Source organism: Rhinolophus ferrumequinum, chromosome 19, assembly GCF_004115265.2.
Source record: "Rhinolophus ferrumequinum isolate MPI-CBG mRhiFer1 chromosome 19, mRhiFer1_v1.p, whole genome shotgun sequence".
Classification (NCBI taxonomy): Eukaryota; Metazoa; Chordata; class Mammalia; order Chiroptera; family Rhinolophidae; genus Rhinolophus; species Rhinolophus ferrumequinum.
Window position 1 is genome coordinate 13,879,978 of NC_046302.1, and position 21,542 is coordinate 13,901,519.

Genomic DNA, 21,542 nt, shown 5'->3' on the forward strand with positions numbered 1-21,542 from the left:
GAGGAGGAGAAGGAGAAGGAGAAGAAAGAAATAGAACCTATCTGCTTACTGGGAATTTAAAGTACAGATTTGGGCTTGGGTGGTTGCAGTCATCTTTCTCTGTTAGCTAGATGACGAAGAAAGGGGCCATTCAATTTTAAATAATTATTCAGTTATTAATTATTTTATGATGCTGTTATCCTCATTCTGACAGCTGCTTCCTAGGGATACTGTTTTTGGCATTCTCAGGCTGGAAAACACTTTGCCGGTTTACCTGAAACTGGATAAATGTGCACAATGCAGGACAAAATGAAAACAAGCACTTGTAGTCACCTAGTAACCTCAAGCTATCTTTTGAAAAGTATAACTATAAATTCTTCGGGTGTGTGGAGCTATTATTTTCCCTGATAAAATAAAAGCAGAGCAAGGACCTTAGTTCTTGTTTTAAACCCTTATCCTTAACAGTCGATAGTAGGTTTTTGGCTCGATAACAAAATAATGAAAATCTGCATTGAGTGAGTTTTCCTCCAAACCGTGGCAGCTGACAGAATGCTTGTTCCCGCAGCACTTGAAGTAAAATGATACAAGCTTTTCTCAGACAATGAAGCCCTTGTGTGAAACAGCTGTCTTGGGGAGATGGCTCAGTGCTTTTGACAGTGGCTTGTATGTTACATAGATACGTCTGGTATTATCTGACCAGGAATGAAACGACCAGATGGAACTGAATGCTTCTAACTAGGAATGCCGTCTACCAATGCGGGTGAAAAACATGGGTTCGGGTTTCAATGGCCCTCGGATGAAATACTGGTTAATTGTACTTGGAAATCTATCTTTGCCTCCTGAATTGCGAACAACTTCTGTGTGGAATTTTCAGGCTCTATCTGAAACTAACTGATAAACCTAGAGCGTGTGCAGGAGGCGGATTAATTCCACTTTAATTTTGCCAGGTAATAGCATCCAAGTTAGTGAAACTTGGCCTTGAGTCCCCCAGAAGGCTTGTGAGCCTTGGCAGCGAATGTGAGGCTGGTAATGAAACCTGAAATGGCGTTTGCCTGGTTTCAGGTTGAGTTACGGAAGCTGTGCACAGTCATCATTGTGACCGTCTATCGGTGCGATCGCCAGGCTTACTCTGCCCAGTGTCGGTGGTGGTGTCTCTGCAGCCTTTGAAACAGTGAGGGGCAGGCAAAGCAGCACTCATGATTTCTACAGTTCATCTGCCTCAAGCCCTGTGTATTTCTAAGTGGGGAGAAGTGGGTGCATCCCAGCTACTTTCTGTTTTAGTCTCATCTTACTTTTGAAGTGGCCTTCAAAAGGTCCCTCTCCGTCTCCCCCCCCACCCCCAACCCCAACACCCACCCCACACACATACACACACACACACACACACACACACACAGGCTACATAGTCTTTTATTTTAAGGTCTGACCAACCAGAAATTAGTGACCGCAGAGGAAGTAGCAGTAATGAAAAGGAAATCATATATAATGTACCTTATGTTTAACCTTCTAGAATGCTCAGTTCATTTTGCTTTGCTTAGCGCTGGACACAAAGAGGAAGTTGTTGGTGCCAGAGGACATTTATAGAGCTTGCTTTTGTGGGTATGTGTTACTGGATGGAGGTGGTCTTGAAGCTGAGGAGAGCACTGAGGCATTGAGAGGTGAAGTTGAAGACAGAACCAGCCCTGGAAACAGATCTCCTGTTCCCTAGGCCAGTGGTGTTCCCATTATTCAGACTGGATAAGTTCCCATTGTTCCTGCACTGCAGAGAGGCAGAGATTACAGAGTGAGGGACTGACTCATGGAGTAAGATCTCTGATTGTTTTCTCTAACAATAACTGTTTCTGTGGAATATAATTACAGTGAACTTCAAACACAGCCTTTAGTTCTTTTCTTCTATATTACTGAGGGAAATATTGACTAATTTTATTTCCTTCAGCTTTCAAAAGATCAAAAATTGTATTTATCTAGGTGATGCATATGGTGTTATTATTTCAATGCTAATGTAAATTGAAATATGGGTTGAAGCATAACCAACTTTTATGAGTAAGACTCCTGGAGTAAGGACTGGGGGGAAAAAGTTAAATTAGCTGAGTTTTTGAAAACTTGCTCTTTACAAACAAAACAGTAATGTTTATTCCCCCTCCCCCCACATCACCCCCTACATGTTTTAACCCTGTGGAAGCCTTGGTTTTAGTCTATGGGAAAATTTGTACTTGAAAATTTTATTGTTTGTTCTAGCCACCACCAAGTTTCAATGAATAAATAAATAAAATAAAATAAAAGCACTCTTGTTAAATGCAGAACAGCCACTGCTGGCTATCGAAATGAAACAGATCCATGTTTTCTATGGAGACCTTTTGTTGACAACAGCTCTGAATCACAACAGTGTTTGAGAAGCAGCTGGGCAGTTTGTTGGAGAAATTCTTTTCCACGAGGACACACTTGTAAATAAGAATGTCTCCACATGGATAATTCCAACTTGAAATCACACAGATTCAGTCTAACAAATCCATGTGACTTTAAAGTCAGTGAGTGGACCCACTTTTTTTTTTTTTTTGAACTTTTATTTATTTAAGTGTGTTTTTCCAGGACCCATCAGCTCTAAGTCAAGTAGTTGTTTCAATCTAGTTGCGGGGGGCACAGCTCACATTGGCCCATATGGGGATCCAACCAGCAATCTTGTTGTTAAGAGCATCGCGCTCTAATCAACTGAACTAACCGGCCGTCCTGGACCCATTTTTTAAAAATTCCTTTTTCCTCCTTTACCCACGAAGTCTACCAACATTGAAAAAAAAAAAGCCAGGTGAGTACCAAGAAGTCAAGACTTCAGGATAAGGAGGTTTAATTCACATACAAGCACATTCAACTTATCCCGAATGGCGTGGCTCTTCCAGCCTAAGTCAGCACAGGTAATATTATAAACAGAAAACCAAGAGGCATAATAGTCCAGCAAATACTATATTAGCTAATTAATTAATCAAGACTATAACTTAAAATGTGGTGCTAGACATGTTAAAACTTTAAAGAAACAGAATGCTTAAAGCCTGGAATGCTGCAGTTAATTTATTTTTCTGGTTCACATAAAGTTTGTAGATGAGTAAATTAATTTTGAAACTTATTCCTTCAACAGGGTTCCATGGGCACAGCTTAGGTTATCGAAGGGCTCGTGGTCTGGGTAGAAAGTCAGACATATAAATAGATCCTGCTGGGAAGCATGTGGGAAGGGAAGGGACAGAGCTATGTCTGGGAATTTGAGAAACGATGCAGAGGGAAAGGTGAAAGGACCAGGTACTGAGCACCAGGGCAGGAGGTATCTCCAGCTCAGTGTTTAGCCTGAGCAAACACTGAGGAAAGAGACAACTTTGGATTTGGGGGCCCAGAACACAGAGGGAATGGACAGAGGGAAGGCTGGACATGTGGGCCTTACCTGCAAGCCATTTAAAGGAGTTTCCCCTTATCCGACAGATGGTAGGGAACCATGGAAAAGTTTGAAGCATGGGGATTACATGAGATAAGAAAACCTTCTAGTTCCCTTAATAAAACCAAACTTCTAAGGTTGGCAACGGAGAGAGAATAGTCATACTGTGGAGGAAGTGATGGAGCCTTGTAGCCCGAGTTGTAATCAACTAGAGAATCCTGCGGGGAACATGGGGAGACAAGAGGTGTCAAGCAAGGGCTCAGATATGCTACTCTGAGGCTGGAGGGGTGGGAAGCGCTGCAGTTACAAATTTGAGAAACATAAACGTATTTTACAAAATAGCTGAAACCAGAAGAATGGGTTAAGTTACTCAACAAAAATAAGGGAAGTGGGCTAGGATTGAATTTGTGTTCAACATTTATGAGGTGGAGTGAGAGAAGAAATCCATAAAAAACGAGGAAGGCAGCGTCAGAGCCAGAGTGTGTTGTGAGAGCCAAGAGAGCTGAGTTTCCTTTGTGCCAAATGCAGAGAGATCCAGGAAGGTAAGGAGGGTGAGGAGAGAGCCAGCCTACAGGGCCTGGAGGGACATGTGGAGTTGAGGATGCAGAGAAAGCAAAGGCAGTCTACCCTTTGGAGAATCAAGCATTTAAGGGAATGTATTAGATTGCTAGGGCTGCCGTAACCAAGTTCCATGGACTGGGTGGCTTAAGCAACAGAAATTTATTTTCTCACAGTTTTGGAGACTAGAAGTATGAGATCAAGGTGTTGTTTTTTTTCGGAGGCATCTTCCCTTGGCTTACAACTGGTCTTCCCTCTGTGTGTGTCTGTGTCCTGATTTCCTCTTCCTATAAGGACCAGTCATATTAGATTAGGTTCCCCCCATATGACCTCATTTTAACTTTTTGAAGGCCCAACCTCCAAATACAGTCACATTCTGAAGTACTGGGGGTTAGGACTTCGGCATGTGAGTTTTGGTAGGATACAATTCAGTCCATAACAGGGAAGAATATGAATTTCATATTAGCAAAACGGGATCATGGAATTGGGGAGTATTTTTTCCCCCTTAGAATGAGAGAGACTTGAGGGTGCTTCTAGGCATCGTGAGTACTGCTCTAGCAAAGAGGCAGATTGCTGACAGAGGCAGGGACTCATGGAGCAGTGCTTAAAGCAGCTGGGAGGGACACTGGTAGATGGGAAGAGTGGACGTAGAAAAGTCTTTAGGGTGGGGGCAGTTAATGGTCGTGGACAGATTACATTAGGAATGAATGTAAATAACTCTCTCCCGGCACCTGACATCTCTGCTGTTGTCAACAGAACCTGAAGAGTCTGCTGCTTGCCCATCATATAGAATCTCTGCACTCTTTAGAGGTTTAGGGGACGGTGTGGGGGGCAGGTATCAGGAGAAGCAGAACATTGAGAATATTCATGCGTGAGCCCCTCTGTTTTCTTCATCTCATAGGACGCAAGGTTATTGTTGAATATGAGGGGACAGGGGTTGAGTTGCGAGTTAATAAGAGTCAGGAAAGAAGGGTCAGAGAAAGAGGTAACAAAGAGCATCTCAAAGGACTAATGAACAACAGTGAAAGGTCCACTGAGTTTGGAGACCATGGTTTGTAGTGACACTAAACCACGTAGCAAAGCATTATTTGGAACATAGCACGGAATATAGCTCTCCAGGCTTGCAGGATTACCTGGCAAATTCTGCACCCAAAGATGGACCTTGTTTTACAGTAGCAGCTGCTGCTCATGAGGAGGGTTCTGACTCCTCATTTGGCAGTGAGTTGTTTTCTGCACAAGGCTCCAGCGGGGTGGTCTAAGTGTCCAGCATTGGTTGAGGTCCTGTCTCCTCTCTGTATCTTTGTCACCCAGCAGCCAGTTGGTCACTGTTTTGGCTCTGATAGGTGGAGGGAACTGTTCCAGACTATACAGAGAGAAAATCTGGGCCCCTGAATAATTGTTATGGATTTTGGAAATAGAGAGAGACCAAAAAACTTATTCACCCACTCCTGGACACTTGTGGAAATCTGCCTTAAAGAGAACCACCCAAACAGAGGACAATCAGTCCACACTGCTGGGGAGAAAGGTCGGGGTGTGAGGATTACCAGGAGAAATAATTCCCTGTTTTGGATCATTCCACCTTTTAGTTTCCAGGTAAATGCCTAAGAGCTAAAGAATGTTGACAGGATATAGGAGTTATCATTCCTGTTACATTCTAACAATTTTCATGTACTATTTTATTAAAGAATTTTCAATCCTATGAAGATAGTATTTTGGTCATTTGACAGATAAAGAAAACAGAGTCTGAAAGAGTGATAAACTCTCCCAAGATCAGCAGCTGGTAAGAGGTAAAGCTGATCATTCCTGACTCAGATGCCTATGCTCTTTTGGTGTATTTCATCAAATTACCGTTGATGTGGTAGGACCTGGGGAGCGTTTCACCCGCATGTCCACCATAGAAACCTTCACCACTGGTGGGAGAGCCAGACATATTCCTTCATATTCATATGTAGTGTCCAGGTTTCAGGGAAGCTATGTTGAGGGTATAAGAATTATGTCTGTTTTTCTCTGTTCCTGAGGCCTAACATGAAGGCCTGATGATGGCGGAGTTGGACATAGTCAGTAAGAATTGGAAACAGTCAAAGAAAGGTGCTTCCGCCTCTTCAGTTCAAGAGACCTAACTCTTCTTGAAACATGAAAGAATACACATGTTAATTATGCCCTAGGAGTTGAAATACTGATTTTCAGTTAGTAAAAAGTGAGGCATTTCCCCAAAGGAAATAGTCTATTTTCACTCTGCTACCACAACATAATGAAACTCCATGCCGCTTTGTCATGGATTCACTTACAGGGTTAAAAGAAATTGTTCATTCTCTTCACTCGTGCCTTTTATACCACTTCTTTGTTCCCAAAATAAAAGTCATACCCCCCCACCCCCCCAGGGACAGTGGAAGGGAGCAGGTATGCTCTTTGCTAAATGTCTGGGGTTTTAACTGAATGTAGCCAGGAGATTTTAAATCATAGTTTTCATAAAAGACCGCCACACCCAAAAAAGTCTTTCTCTGCTTTTCATTACAATGTATAATCTTTAAAAGAAAAACTAAAACTTGAACCTCACATCTAACCTCTCTTTCAAGTGATCCTCCCCGGTTCCTCCATTCTTTTTACAACTGAAATTTTTTTGTGCCACAATGACTTGGCATAGATGTGTTTTGTTTTCCTGACAGAGATCTGCTTGTCCCACGCCCTCCTGTTTCAGGGTTTCACTCCTGGCCCCAATCGTTATCTCCCTACCCTGGGCCTACGAAAGACCATCACTTGGACATTGGAAATGCAAATAATCCTGGCACTAGTAGGGAATTTCCACTCAAAGAACATGATGGCAAAAACCTGGGAGGCCAAAGGGCCACAACTCCACCCCAGATATTTTTGCTTCAAACCCAGGGTTCTTGCCAGACCATGCTGAATGAAGAAAGATGCCACTTGTTTCCCTTTAAGAAAACATCCGAGTTTGCCTCTACCTTCATGATTGGTGTTGCCCAAATGATTGGAGTACTGCTTTCTCATTTGATTTGATTTTTTTTTTTTTTTAAGGAGGGCGCAGCTCACAGTGGCCCATATGGGGATCGAACCAGCAACCTTGGTGTTATTAGCACCACGCTCTAAACAACTGAACAAACTGGCCACCCCTACTTTCTCCTCATTTGAGAATCACTGTCTTACTCACCTACTCTTATTACGGCAGTCTCTTATATATATACTCAGGTATTTGTCTATGACTGAGAACATTAGCTCAAAGTTTTGAGGTATATCTGACTAGGTTGAGTTTCTATGACAGTTCCCAGGAGCTATGCAATCCCAGCCAGAAAATTGGAGCCTGAGGAGCTAGTTCTAATCTCCCAAGATTCATTCTCAGATTTGTTGATGTCACAATCCCACCCTTCAGAGAAGTTTCCAGCAACCTTAGAGTATACCTAGAGTCATGCATTCACTTAGGAAGTACCTTCTCAAACCTGTCTCAGATCTGGGATAGGTAATCCAAAGCACATATCCATCCCAAGCAACCAAAGATATGTGGTCACATTTAAATAATCTAGACTTTGGTTTTTTTCCTCTTCTTTTCTGGGCAGCGCAAATGTGGTGCTCACAACTGGCACACCCATAGGGGAAGTATAGTGTCCTGATTGTAGATGATAACATACATTTTATTGAGTGTTTGCTATATATATCAGACACTGTCCTAAGCAATTCACATACATTACCACTTTTAACCTTAACCCCACAAATAGGTACCATTAGCCCTGTTAGGTCTCTAAATGTTAAGTCCCAGAGACCTTGACTTAATGTTAGGTCTCTGAATGTTAGGTTTCAGAGACCTTGACTTAGAGATAGAGCCATGTCTGCAAGAAAACAACAAAATGTCATGTCGCTAGTTTGCACCTGCAGACAGAGCCAAACTTGCGATAACAGAAAACGCCCCAAAATAGCTATTGGCTTGCAGGCAGTCAACGTTTTTCTGTTCAAACAATGCTACCCTGTCAGCACCACCCCGATATAACCCTCCTCACACCCTCCCTCAGGGGCTGTAGTGGTCTTTGCACAGCCCCATAGACTCCTCTCTCGTAATAAACTTCCTTAACTTTCCCAAGCGTGTGCGTTCCTTTATTGGCCACCTCTCGAGCCCCATTTTATATAGGAGAAAACAGATTAAATGACCTGTCCAGGGCAGTGGTGAGTCTAAGTGTTGGAGCCAGGACACTCGGCCCAGTCAGGGCCTGAACCCTTAGCTATTCAAGTGCCCTGTGTCTCTTTGTGCTGTCCTTTCTGCTTCAGGAGTGTTGAGAAAGAGAGAGGAGGGATTGAACAACTGATTGATGAGTTAAAAGGAATAGGAGAACCATCTTAAAAGATTTTAAAAGCAGATTGAAAAGAAGTAAAAACTCTGGCCTGAGGAATTGCTGCCAGATGGCTGTCAAGCGGGACCCCTTGCTATCACTGAGAAGGCAAATGTCCACTCTTTAGCTGTTTAGTAGGACTGGTGACATATTAGAGAGTTCATAATTGCCCTGAATTACAGGTGTGGGAATGCTGAAATATTTGAGGAGTGACCAGGTATAGTGTGCATCATAGACCATCAGCTAGCCTGGATGTTTTAAATAAACAGAGAAGCAAATTACTAGAACACCCTGGGCCAAAATGAAGTTTCTTTTTCTTCTGTTTTCTCCTCAGACTTTGTGGGACTGAGATCGTGAAAGGGAGACCTGATTCCACTCTGAGCCTCAGTCTCTGTAAATTCTGAACAAAACAACAACAGTAAAAACATTGCTTCAGTCCTATAATTTCCCTCCCTATGAAGATTTAAAAGTGGGGCAAGTGCACTTTGAGAAATGTCCCCCTCTAGTTTTCAATGTGGGCCTTGAAAGGGCTAGCAGGGTGCCTTCTCCCCTTCCTTCCCAGCAGGGAGGGTGTGTTGAGAAGTGCCTGGTGGCAGGGCTCCAGCAAGCAGCTGTGCCCCGGTCCCCACTTGGTGGAGGGACAGCCTATGGGACAATGCTCTGTGCAGAGGACAGCTCTGTGCAGAGCGTTCCACCCCATCTCAGCACACCCATCTGTTGAAAGGTTCTCGCCTTAGACTGCACAGAAGGCAAGAAGTAGCTTGCAGCAGGAAAGATTTTCAGCACAGTGTATAGGGAATTAAACCTATATGAGCAAAAACATTGGTCTGTGAAGTGGAAAAGTTGGGACAGTGCTGGCGTTCCCTAGGCAACAGGCTGAAAATGTTCACTCTTTAGAAAGTCTTTCAACTGGCCGTGGCTCTTTCCTGACTGTACCAGTGGCTGAGCTCCGGAAAAATAATGAAGGCTATGGATGGGATATGGTGAGTGCCAAGAGGTCCCCCCCTTCAAGTCAGGACGGCTTTTCTTGTGTTTGGATTTGGGTTAGAAAAACAAGCTAGCAGACCATGATTGCTGACACAAATAAATCCGTAACTATACAGGTAAACACTTGAAATTCATCCCTGCAGTAAAAGGAAAAAATAAAACTTTCTCTTTTAGTAATGTCCAGTGCTGTGGTGGAAAACTCCGTTATCCCTAAGAAATGTGCATGATGAACTAGTGGTTTTTTCCAAGTTGATTCTATATTTTAACTTAGGAGCCTCTGTTACATAGAACAGCAGAGTAACAACCGCAATTGGGCTGTATGCATGTGTGCACGTAAAATGTGCTGTTTTCCAGAATTATTACAGCATAACTTCCTCTTTGTTTTACCAGACTAAATTGCAACAATGAGACATAATATATAAACTTCTTGTATGTTTGCTCTTTTCAGTTCTAGGGAAAATCCGAACTGCAGTGGGCAGTGCCCAACTTCTGATGGCCCAGAAATTCTACCAGTTCAGAGAACTGTGTGAAGAAAACCTGGTAGGTAACTAACATCCCGATTACTACAATTTCTGTGCTAGTATCATAAGAAGAATGTGTCGTCAAGACTGGCCAAAAGAAAGTAAAACTGACTTTGAACCAAGTCAAGGTCTATTGGACTCTCCCAACTGGGATAGAAAGTTTTCTGATGAATCTTATTTCCTGCTTTTCTTAAAATTAAAAATATTTATTTCATACTTAAATAATCTTAGAAGACAAAATCCAATCAAGTTAAAGCTCCATTTCCTGCTTTTTTCGTAGCTGAAAATTTTCCATTTTCCTGGCTTTTACAAGGCCTCTCTGATTTAGTTATTCTTACAAAAATAGGGAGCAGCCTGATATTTCAGAAATAATATTACAGAAAATCATTTTGGATAATGATTTTCTTTCTGAAATAGCCATCAGATCCTATTTCCTAATCAGAATTTTAATTCAAGGGCCAGAGATGGAGGGCATCATAAAGTGTAGATTTGATCTCCCTGAGACAATTGAATAAGTCATCCTTCTTGGACATGCAAAACAAAATAAAGCAAAACAGAGACAAAACCCCCACTACCAACATTTTAAAAATTGACTGCAAAATATAGGGGCAAGCGCTTCTTCGCTCACATATGACTTTAAAAAAACAAACTACTGTCTTCAAGTGTCATTCCCTGAGAATAGCCTTTATTGGCCAAGTGTTGGTCAAGCTGTATCTAAAACAAAGAAACTAAAAAGCAACTTGTTTATCTTGTGGAAATAAAAACATACTTATATGCAATCTAATTGGCCAAAACTGTGATTTCAGAGTTTTAACCACATCCTCTTGTTAACAAGGACAAATACAGACTAAAAGGGATTTATCTAGACAGGGTTCGGCCAAGAAAAAATAGAAAGCGTGCAAAATTAGTACTTTCCATGCCTCTTCACCAGGCTTTACTTGGATTGGCATTATGAGCTCATGAAAGGAGTCACTTTTTATTTTATTTTATTTCTTATTTATTTATTTATTTATTTATTTATTTATTTATTTATTTATTTATTTTTTAAGGAGGGCGCAGCTCATGATGGCCCATGATCGAACTGGCAACCTTGGTGTTATGAACACCACACTCTAACCAACTGAGCTAACCAGCCACTCCTACCAGGCTTTTCTTTTTGAAATCTCCGTTTGGGACTATCCTTTCCTTTCTACCAAACCCCCCCACACACCATCACACCACCAATCTATAATTTGTTTTCCCCTCCCTTAGCAAAAATTGCCTGACCCTAATTCTGTTCTGGATTGTGAGATAATATATATTAACGTATTGGTAAGTGAATTAAACAAATATTTTATTAAGCTTTACCTCAGTCCAGGTACAGAATTCTTGCTAATTTGTAAACTTGGTAATGTGTCAAGATCTTAATTAACATGAATCTTTGTTCTTTAAATGTAAGAAAGCTCATATTAAGCCACACTGCTCAAACTGGCCAGTAGATACGCATGGAGGCCAATGTGTACATGCTTCAGGACACACAGCACACCTTTTAAAAGAATTATATAATGGGCAGATATATTATAAAGTAGAATGCAAACATTATGCAGATTTTGAAGATGAAATTACAGACAAAATGTTCTGAAAATTTTGCAGATGTAGGAAAGGTTAACCTTGTTAAAGCCAGCTTTTGATGTTTCCTAGTCCCCGATGGGCTCACATTTAAAGGAACTTAGGTGGCAAAATATGAGAAGCATGTTAAAGGTAGATGGAAGCGGAACTACACTGCAGGCAGAGGGCCATTGATGGCTGGTCAAACCACGCCCCAGAAGAGAAGGTCAGGAGCCCACTATGTGCCGGATGCATGCTAAGAGCATTTAGATATATGAACTGGTTAAATCCTCAAAGGGACCCTATGATGCAGAGACCCTATGATGCAGGGACCCTATGAACATTTTTATGATGCTTTATAGTTGAAGAAAATGAGCATTGGAAAGGTTAAATAGCTTGGCCAGGGCCTCATGGTAAGAGGCCGAGCCAAGATTCAAAACCCAGTCTGTTTGACCTCACTCCCTATAAATCCCTCCACCCCGGAATTTGAGTTCCACTCTTCACCCTATCGAAGGAACCTGGGGCTGATCAGTCAGCTTCACCTCCTCTGCAGCACAAAGCACAGTAGCCTTGTGGGGGCATTGCTTACGTCTACAAAGCTGCATATAAATGTGGCACTAAGATTGATCACAACCAGACCTCCCAGTTCTCCTTTCTTGAGTTCTTACTCTGAGGAGAACACTTGAAAACACTTGCATATTATCTCAGACAAGACTCTCAGGCATAGAATGAATGGGTAAGAGTTACTTTTTCCAAAAGAAACTAAACCAAGGAACCTAGCTCTCATTCTTCCATATCCTTCGCCACATCTGACCTCCAAGTGGTCTGGTTCAGACCCAGGCGAGTGCTGCAACTTTTTTCATATGGGATGTCACATGATTCACTGATTCAGAGATTGGCTGAGTGCCTAAGCTCTCTCTCTGCTTCTCCATCCATTCCCTTGATGATGTGGGGGCAAGCTGATTTCTAGGGAAAAGGGAACAAATTGTCCATGATACAGAATTAAACAAACTCTGCCTACTGAACTAGCTATCATTTCATACATTGCACTGAAGCAATTTAGCCAATAAAGCTTAAGACCTAAAAGACTTTAGTGAACTCCAAACTACAAACAATTTACTTTTTGGTTATCAATAAGATAAGAAAATATATTGTGAGATCATAAAACTCCATTTGAGAGATACTTTGTCAAAGCTACTATCTGTCTTTTCTGAACGTAGATATTAAGAAACTTCTTTTGGGTTACTAAGTCAAAATGCTGCAGAGCAACTCTTGTTAATTCAGGTGTGATTTGAATAGATTTTAATACTTAACCAAACACTTACAAACTTTAGAATTTATTTCTTCCAATGAATTTCAGAACTATGGGTAGTTTTAGAACTATTAAATTTATAAAAACATCTCTATTTTGAGGCCAGAGCAATAATGCTAGTCCACTCAAAGAGCTAAAAAGTTTTTTCCAACCTATTAATTTTGATGGTCATTGACCTTACACTTTCTGAAATTCTGATGATATCATTTTTTTATGCGGGTTGGTTTTGTGTGTGTGTGTGTGTGTGTGTGTAATTGGGGAATATTAGGGAACAGTGTGTTTCTCCAGGGCCCATCAGCTCCAAGTCGTTGTCCTTCAATCTAGTTGTTAAGGGCACGTCAGCTCCAAGTCCAGTTTAGTAGCAGGGGGCATAACCCACCATCCCATGTGGGAATGGAACTGGCAACCGCGTTGTTGAGAGCCCACACTCTAACCAACTGAGCCATCCGGCCACCCCTCTGGAAGCTCAGCAGCAGCTTGTTGTCTTCAATCTGGTTGTCGAGGGCGCAGCTCACTGGCCTATGTGGGAATCGAACTGGCAACCCTGTTGTTCAGAGCTCGTGCTCTAACCAACTGAGCCATCCGGCCGCCTATAGGGGTTGGTTTTAAAAGTATAAACTGGCCTCACGTTATTGTATGGCATGAGGTTTCATAGTGTATCCAACTGCCCAGAGGTAACCAAAACTGAATCCAGCGGTAAACATCTAACATGGAAGCTCCCACCCATGTAGCCCTCAATGCTTTAGCTATTATTGCAGGTAGTGATTAACAATGAGCATGCGATCTTCAATCTCTTAGTTATGTTTTGTCTGTCGTAGATCATATAAATTTGTGATTTGTAATTTCTAGTACTTGTCAGGGATATGTGGACGGAGGCAAAAAATGTCAATCCTTACACACCAAAGAATGTTTAGTATTTCTAGCAAATGGGTTGTTACAGACATCTATGTGTATGTATAGATATGTGTTTTCACATTTGCTATATTGTGTTATGGTCAATTTAAAACTAATTCATTTCTAAATTCTGACAGTATGTTATTTCTATGAAATAACATACTGTCAAAGTCCTTATATGATAAAATGACTTCCAATATTAGGAACATCTTAATTATTAAATGTATAGTACTTTAAAATTCAATTAGCTTATTACTCACCATCTGTTTACCCTACCTAGTACTTCATTCAAAATGAGTATTAAAATAAATGTTATTTTAATTTCATATCTGTTCTCTGAATAAGTTGGTTAGCAGGGAGTCAAATACTGACTCTAATAATAACATACTGTATTTTTTTCAACAATGGTATTTTCATTTAAATATGATGTTTTTAAATGTATCTTGTTGTAGATCATACATTCTGAGATTTTCACATGTTTAGACTCTCCCCCATACATATTGATGAATGTTGTATTACAAAAGAAGAGTTTCACAACCTTTACCATTTGTAGTAGAATCTAAAAAAAAGTTAAGCTCGTAGAAACAGAGGTGAAAAGTGGTTGCTGGGGCTGAGGGCTGGAAGAAATAGGGAGAGGTTGGTAAAAGGGTACAAACTTTCAGTTTTAAGATGAATAAGACCTGAGGATCTAATGTATAACATGGTGACTATAGTTGATTACACTGTATTGTATTTGCTAAGAGAGTAGAGTTTAATGTTCTCACCAAAAAAAATATAAAAACGATAAATTTGTGAGGTAATGGATGTATTAACTTAATGTAGGGAAATCTTTCACAATGTATATCAAATTATCGTATTGTACACCTTAAATATCTTACAATTTTTATTTATCAATTATAACTCAGTAAAACCGAAATATACATATATGTACATGTATAAATTTTTAAAATACGATTACCATTTGTAGCCTCACTTTTATCTCCTGTCTGGAAACGAAAAGAAACTCATCCTTCTTGTGTTATTTGAAATATTTGCAAATGCCACTTTGGCCCTGTGCTTGTTATCGTGGCTCGCCTCTAAAGCATGAATATTTTTCTTTCTCTTGTACAGAACCCTAATGCTCATCCAAGGCCCACCTCCCAGGATTTGGCGGGGTTCTGGGACATGCTGCAGTTGTCCATAGAAAATATTAGTATGAAATTTGATGAACTTCATCAGTTAAAGGCCAATAATTGGAAACAGATGGATCCTCTTGACAAGAAGGTAGAACAATGTAGATTTTGTATGGTTCATTTAAAAACCTGCACAAACACTGGACAGTCTAAATAGGCTTCTGCATTCAGTCTTGCTGTTTACAATGTGAAATGGAGCTGATATCATATTAATTTCATTGTAATGACAATGTTTACATAGTAATCATTTGGGATATTATCTGTAATATGTTTCAGGCATATTTTTAAAAAATCTGTCTTTGTGAATTGGAAAATGGGAATGTGGCTTTTTTTTTTGTTAATTAAACTTTAAGTTAAACCATTTTAGTCATTGGAAGGAACTGCCTCCATTTTGCTTTTTAAACTAAAATAAATGACATCTTCAGTGAATATTTATGTAGAGCAAGAGTTCAACTTCCTTACACGGCTAGGATGCGTTTCTGAGAAAAATAGAAAGCCCTGAAAACTAATCGACTTTCATAATTATTTCATAAATATAGTAATAAAGAGATCACTGTTGTTCAAGTCTAAAAATATACACACCATGAAGTTTCACAGTAATCAAAAATGTTGGGATTTTTTTCTTTTTAAAAGAGTTTTACTTTGGGTTGATTTGCCTTGGGGAATATTGCTCACTGGGTCCCTCATGCAACAGTTTAGAAATAAAGACTCAAATTATTTTACTTTAATAAACTGCGATTTTCACATTTGATTATGTTGGTTCCACTAGGCTCACACAGGTATCCAGTGTCCAGCTCCCTAGGCTGGTCTGTCATGCACGACTTTTTTAACCCTTTGCTTTCCTGTAGCCTGAGGTCAAATAGATCTAAGAGATTCAACAACAAAAATTAGACATGGCCATTCCCCTGAAGCACTGGTGGCCCTGCTCTTTTCAGGTCTCCTCACCTATCAGAGAGCTAACAGCAATCCAATCCATTCTATTGCTGCCCATCATAATAGCAGGGCTCTTGCGGTCAGTGGGCTCTTAGAAGAAATCCAGTCCCAAGGGACAGTGCATAGTAGACACGAGGGAAACACTATCATTATTGTCCCTCATCTCCAATTCTGTCACCACCAACCTTAGGGTTTTAGTGTTAAGTATCAAAGTACCATTGATGTCTGTGTGGCCTCTCACTTGGGAAGCCCAACATTTGTACTCAATCTAGTGTTCTTTAATCTGTATTTAAAACTGTCTGCTAAATAAGCTTTTAAATTGGTCTTATTTTAAGAAACGCTACAGATGTACACACATCCTGGTAATTTAGTTCCTAGAAATGATCCATTTAATTTCCCATTTCTTCATTGATTTTTTAAAAATTATTATTTAAAAATAAAATGTACAAGGAAAGGAAAATATGACTAAAAAGTTTTTCAATGTCCATACTTTTAAAAGTACCCACCAAGTCACCCAACCATAAGATTTAAAATGTCCAAAAGGAGTGATGCTTAGAATTGATATGTGTAACCTATTGACATTTACACAGCAAATCATTAGTTAACTTGATTTCTAAATCGTTATTTACTTTGTCTATGATCAGAGCTTCTCATCACCCTATGAACTTTAGGGGAAAAAAATGAACAAGCACAATCAGAGTGGGCAGAATACTGTTTGCACACTGTGCTTCCTTTTTCTGCACAAGACTATCCCTTAAACAGCCTGAGGGCAACTCCAATGTAACAAGTTTAACTGGGCACTTCACCCACGCCAACAAGGGGGAACTGCTGTGATGAGCATAAGTATTAAGGCACAAAGAGTGTCCTTTGGAGCATCATAGAATCCATATTTTAAGATACTCTTCTTATTTATGAGACATTGCACGTTTCACATTTATTTATGACAATTATTAAAAATGAAAATATCAGATTTATGTGGACCTTTTCACAGCCCGACAGCTTATCATCCTTTTCCTAAGAATCCTTTGTAGTCTAGATTCCCTTGTTTTTCACAGCACTTTTTTTGCTGCCTCAGTAATGAATGGCTTTTGTGTTTGCAGTGGTATTGCTGCCAAGGCATATGAACTCTTTCAGTCCTGTGTTAAGTTTTCATGGCACAGTGCCTGTCCCTGTGATTGGAATTGCCTTCTGGGCCAGAGTCATCCTGAGGCCCCTAAGGAGTGACGTCCCCGCAGGATGTTTTGGGAGCCATTTTGGAACTGAGTCCACTCCCGAGTATAGGAATGATCAGTGTCATCCCTCCAGGGTGACCGTGGAGAGAATATTGCTGTGCGTTTGTGTGTGATGTGCAAACGGGTATAACTCACTGTGGCATCAACAAAGCTAAAGAACACAGTCTTATCATCTCTTCTTCTTCATTTGGCTATTTAGGTTTGGGTGGGACCGGAGAGAGGGTGGTGATGGTTTTAAACTCTGAACCCAGCTCACACCCCCTGCCTGGCCTCCTTAGAGCGGATGCAGAGTTCTAAGATGCTACCGCTGGCGCTGCAATCCTTTCCCATCTCTGGCACCCGGAAGAGTCTGGAGCCTCCAGAGAGAACCACACTAAGTGTGCTGGGAGCGCAGGCTTTCAGCAGGGGGCATTTTAAACCCACAACCTTCCCTTGGAGAGACCTAGTTCTGCAATCCAGCCTTACCTTTGGCCTTAAGCTTTCCGGTATTTTTTTTTCCTGCATCTTTTGAATACCCAAACCAGAATAATGAAGAAAATATATATATATACAGTGTGCAGAACTAACCACCCTTAGGTTTAAAAAACAGAAAGTGTTCTAACTACTGACCTATCCCAGTTTCCCCCAAGCTTGTCCTGAGAAGCTGTGTAATGTCCTGAACCTTCTGCTTTGATCAGGAGAGAAGGGCCCCTCCTCCAGTGCCAAAGAAGCCGGCGAAGGGCGCTGCGCCGCTGATCCGGGAGCGCTCGCTGGAGAGCTCGCAGCGCCAGGAGGCCCGCAAGCGCCTGATGGCCGCCAAGCGCGCCGCGTCTGTCCGCCAGAACTCGGCCACCGAGAGCGCCGACAGCATCGAGATCTACATCCCCGAGGCGCAGACCCGGCTCTGAGGCGCCGGGGCCAACCGCGCGGCCTCACCCAAACTCTCCGTCCTCCCTGCTCCTCTTCGCGTCCCCTCCGCCCTCCGCGCCCTCTGTCTCTAAGCCCAGTGACTTCCACTGTCGCGGTGTAGTTGTCCATCTTCAGAGCCGTCCCGGTACCCCTCTGCCCAGACCCGTCTGCCCACGTTCTTCACCGAGCTTTGCCACCTGTACTGGTGCGTCACCTGCCTCATCCGGATAGCCAACCCTTTCTTTTCTCGGCAAACCCGAACCCACCTGTGTAGAAATGGCCCCTTTAGGTCACCCACCATCCTCAGTTCTCTCAAGCTAGTCTGTCCCTAGAGCTCAGCAATATAAAACCATAGGGTATTTCAGAAATCCAGTATCACAGGGCGATCTTTTGGGACTTAACCGTCTTCCACGTGAAAGAAACTAGGGCTCCGATTCTCTTTATTTCCCCTAAACGGTTATTATTTTGTAAAGCAGATGGAGCACTTTATTTCCAACCTCAGAAATCACACCATCTCACCGGAATCAATGAATGACAAACCAAGAGGGGACGAAGTTTGGCTGGGGGTGGGGGGCCCGGATGTGTAGTGGGAAAGGGAGAAGCAAAATCTGCAGGTGCTGGCGGCGGTACCGGCACCACTCACAGCTGCACAAACTGCCTCACTGTTACTTCATCAATCACTGCTTCAAATGTTTCAATCAGCAGAAGATTGTAAATTCGATCTTTCAGGGAAATTAATCTATTCTGAAAGGCAATAAAATGAAGCAAGGCAAGGCAAAGGAAGCACTGGGAGTTTAAGATACTACATAAGGGATTTTTTTTCTTTGTCCTATTATTAAGAAAATTTAGACCTGAAATGTTTTATCAACTTTTATTGTACTATGTATGTTATATTGTTGTGGTGGTGGGTCTTAAAAAGGCAAAGTATTGGTTCTGTTAATTTGTTAGTGTCTATCCTGGGGGGCCTACCTAATTGCACATGTATAAGTACACATCTGCTTATGAAGTGCTGTATAGGGCAGCCAGGCTGTTTTCAGAGAAAAGTTTGGATTTTCCTATCATCCCTTTGAACGCTACACAGCTATCTCTTTTAACCCAGTAGTTTATATTGCAGACATATTCTCTCCTTTAATCTATTCTCACTACCACCCAGAGTCCTATCATACTCCAGCTTAAGGATTTTGTCCTATGTCAAACAGATAAATTGTCTACCCCAACAGACACGCTGCCCTATTCCAAAGGGCTGCCACTCATCTTACGGTCCTAGGTAGTGAGAGAAGACATTTGACCTGCAAGTTTCAGTAACCATGAGGAGAGGGGAAAAGTCATGACTTATAAACACTGAAAGAAACCCAAGCTTTTGGCAGAGAATGTTGATTTATGTTTTTAGTCATGATGGAAGGGCAGTATGCATTTTGCATCTAGCTGAAGTTATCTTTAAATGACCTTACTCGTAACAGTTTTAAACATTTAGAATGTGGTGATCTTAAAGTATCACTGGCATTTTATGTCCAGCTCCCACCGTAAAGCATTATAAATTACCATTGAAAATGAAAGACTTTTAAAAACATACATCAAATATGCTTGCACCAGAGAAGCTTTAAAAACAAAAAAACAAAAAACACTCTCATAGCGAGGTGCTAATTTAATTTTATTTATGAAATTAAGAGAGGCGAAGGGTTCTGGCAACAACTATTTTCATGGACGTATTCTAAAACCACTAGAGAATTCGCTACCTCTCAGAGCCATTGATGCTTTGAGCTATCTTTATAAACAGGGCACAAATGTTCACTGCTATGGTTTACAAGAAAAGGGCTATTAACTTATTTAAAAACAAACTTTTAACTAAGGTGAACAAAGTACCTTGAGTGCTTTGTAAAATTGGAGCATACAGAGATTTTGAACTTCAAGTATTTGCTGGTTTTAAACAGAATACACCTTTTCTTTACTTTGTAGCAGCAATGGAAGGTCACACAAAATTTGCATTAAGTAAGGCCAACTGCCACCTTGGGTAGCCTATGGTCACCTTCAATCCTGCAAATGACTTGGAACTCACAGATTAATGTGAAGGAAGCGGCATCCATTTGAAGACCCATGTCCCAAATACAGCTCTGTGCCCTGAGGTAGAGATAAGATTTGGATTACGAAATAGATTTCTAATAAGATTCAAGATCATCCTACAGTATTTTCTTTGGAAACTGGTTTAGCCCAGGATATTTTAAAGAGAGACAAGAGAAGGTCTATTTATCTTGTCTACGTGAATGGTATTTGTATATTCATAACCTATTTTTGGTAAAAATTTTAAATCTTTTAGCTAAATATCTACAAGCATCATGATATTTGCCTTCCTTAAAAACACAAATTATACAAACACTTTATAAAAAGGTAATTATTGATGTAAAAACATGACCCCACATAAAGCTGCTTGTTAACCACTTGCCCCCTTTAACTGACATCCATGAGCGTAATCTTTGTTCCGTTGTTCTTTTTGATGTAATTTGTAGAAATGTTTTTTAGTTCATAATGGAAAATGTATGTACCCTGAAAAATTACTTATTTTGTTTAACTTTGGTATAAAGATGTTTGGGCATTTTCTTGGGGGGGATTACAAAAGAAGTTTGTCTCCCACATCAAAAAACGTTCAAAGAAATTAAGTATTTATTATATTTTTTGCAGATGTTTCCATACAATTCACATAACCTTTTTGTAAAGAGAGATGAAGAAATGGATTAAAGATTTTTAATATTTGAAATGGTAAATAGAACTAATTTATTTGTAATATATTTCTGTTATTTATAGATGTTTCCTTAATGTTTTACTGTGCATTACCACTTTAATTTAAGCCTTATCCTTGTGAATTTACCATTTCTTTTTTAAAACATGTCTAGATGCATATTTTAAATAACTGGAATATAAATCACTAGCATATCTGAATTCCCAAATGTAATTTTTAAAATTATTTTGGTTTGGAAAAAAATAAGATTCATTTGAAAGCCTTCAGATGGAGGGGTGGGGAACATTTTTATGGCTTTATGAACTGGAATTTCATAGACTTATTTACCTAGATTGTGTGTGGACAAAAAAAAATTGTAAATAGATGAATGTTTCCCATAATGTAAAAAGAAGAAATTAATAAAATAATTAATGCACTGCTTTCAGGTCTGGGTGTTTTTACTACAGAGTCCTGCTTCTTCCAAAATATAAGTAATTGTGTTTTGGGGGAATAACTAAGCAATTAAGAACCTATCAATCTAACTTTCATTGTAGCAACACATATCCTAGTCACTATTGAGCAGGTGGGCAGGCCTTGTATCCTACATGAGGGATTTAAATGCTGAAAACTAAAAGTAATTTTAGTTTTACTATGATGATTGCACACATCTGAAACTTTCGGGTCAGGAGCTATATATTTTATGAAAGAAGTTGTTAGCCTTTCAAACTTGTATAAATCTGTATACATTTTATCCACTTGAATTTCTTTGCAACCATTTCATCAATTTCATTTCTTACATCATTCTTCAGGGTAGGGAAAACCAGAATGATACTTTGTGGTTTTCATTTCATCCTTGCGGTAATGAAAGACTGTGCTCACTGAGGTTTAGTGACTTGCCGGGTGAGACACAATTATTAAGTGACGGATTTGAGTCCCAAATTCAAGCCTTCATTCAGCTTCATCTTCAGTGGGATCTCTATCATTCTTCCTACATTTAAAATTGGTAACTATTTG

General features: G+C 40.4%; 1 protein-coding gene across 10 annotated transcripts in view; it reads left to right on the top strand.

Annotated features, from left to right (window-relative positions):
* The window catches only part of DLGAP1 (DLG associated protein 1), an 853,569-nt gene extending 832,600 nt beyond the window's left edge, over positions 1-20,969 (top strand). For 5 of the 10 annotated variants that reach the window (XM_033087117.1, XM_033087115.1, XM_033087116.1 and 2 more), the window contains 3 exons: positions 9,725-9,816; positions 14,701-14,853; positions 17,605-20,962. In XM_033087117.1, coding sequence (XP_032943008.1) covers positions 9,725-9,816; positions 14,701-14,853; positions 17,605-17,814 — 455 coding nt within the window. In that variant the 3' untranslated portion in view covers positions 17,815-20,962. Of the gene's footprint in view, positions 1-9,724; positions 9,817-14,700; positions 14,854-17,604 lie in introns of all 10 variants that reach the window. The other 5 variants (XM_033087120.1, XM_033087121.1, XM_033087124.1 and 2 more) reach the window with 1 other exon arrangement.
* The last annotated feature ends 573 nt before the right edge of the window (positions 20,970-21,542 follow it).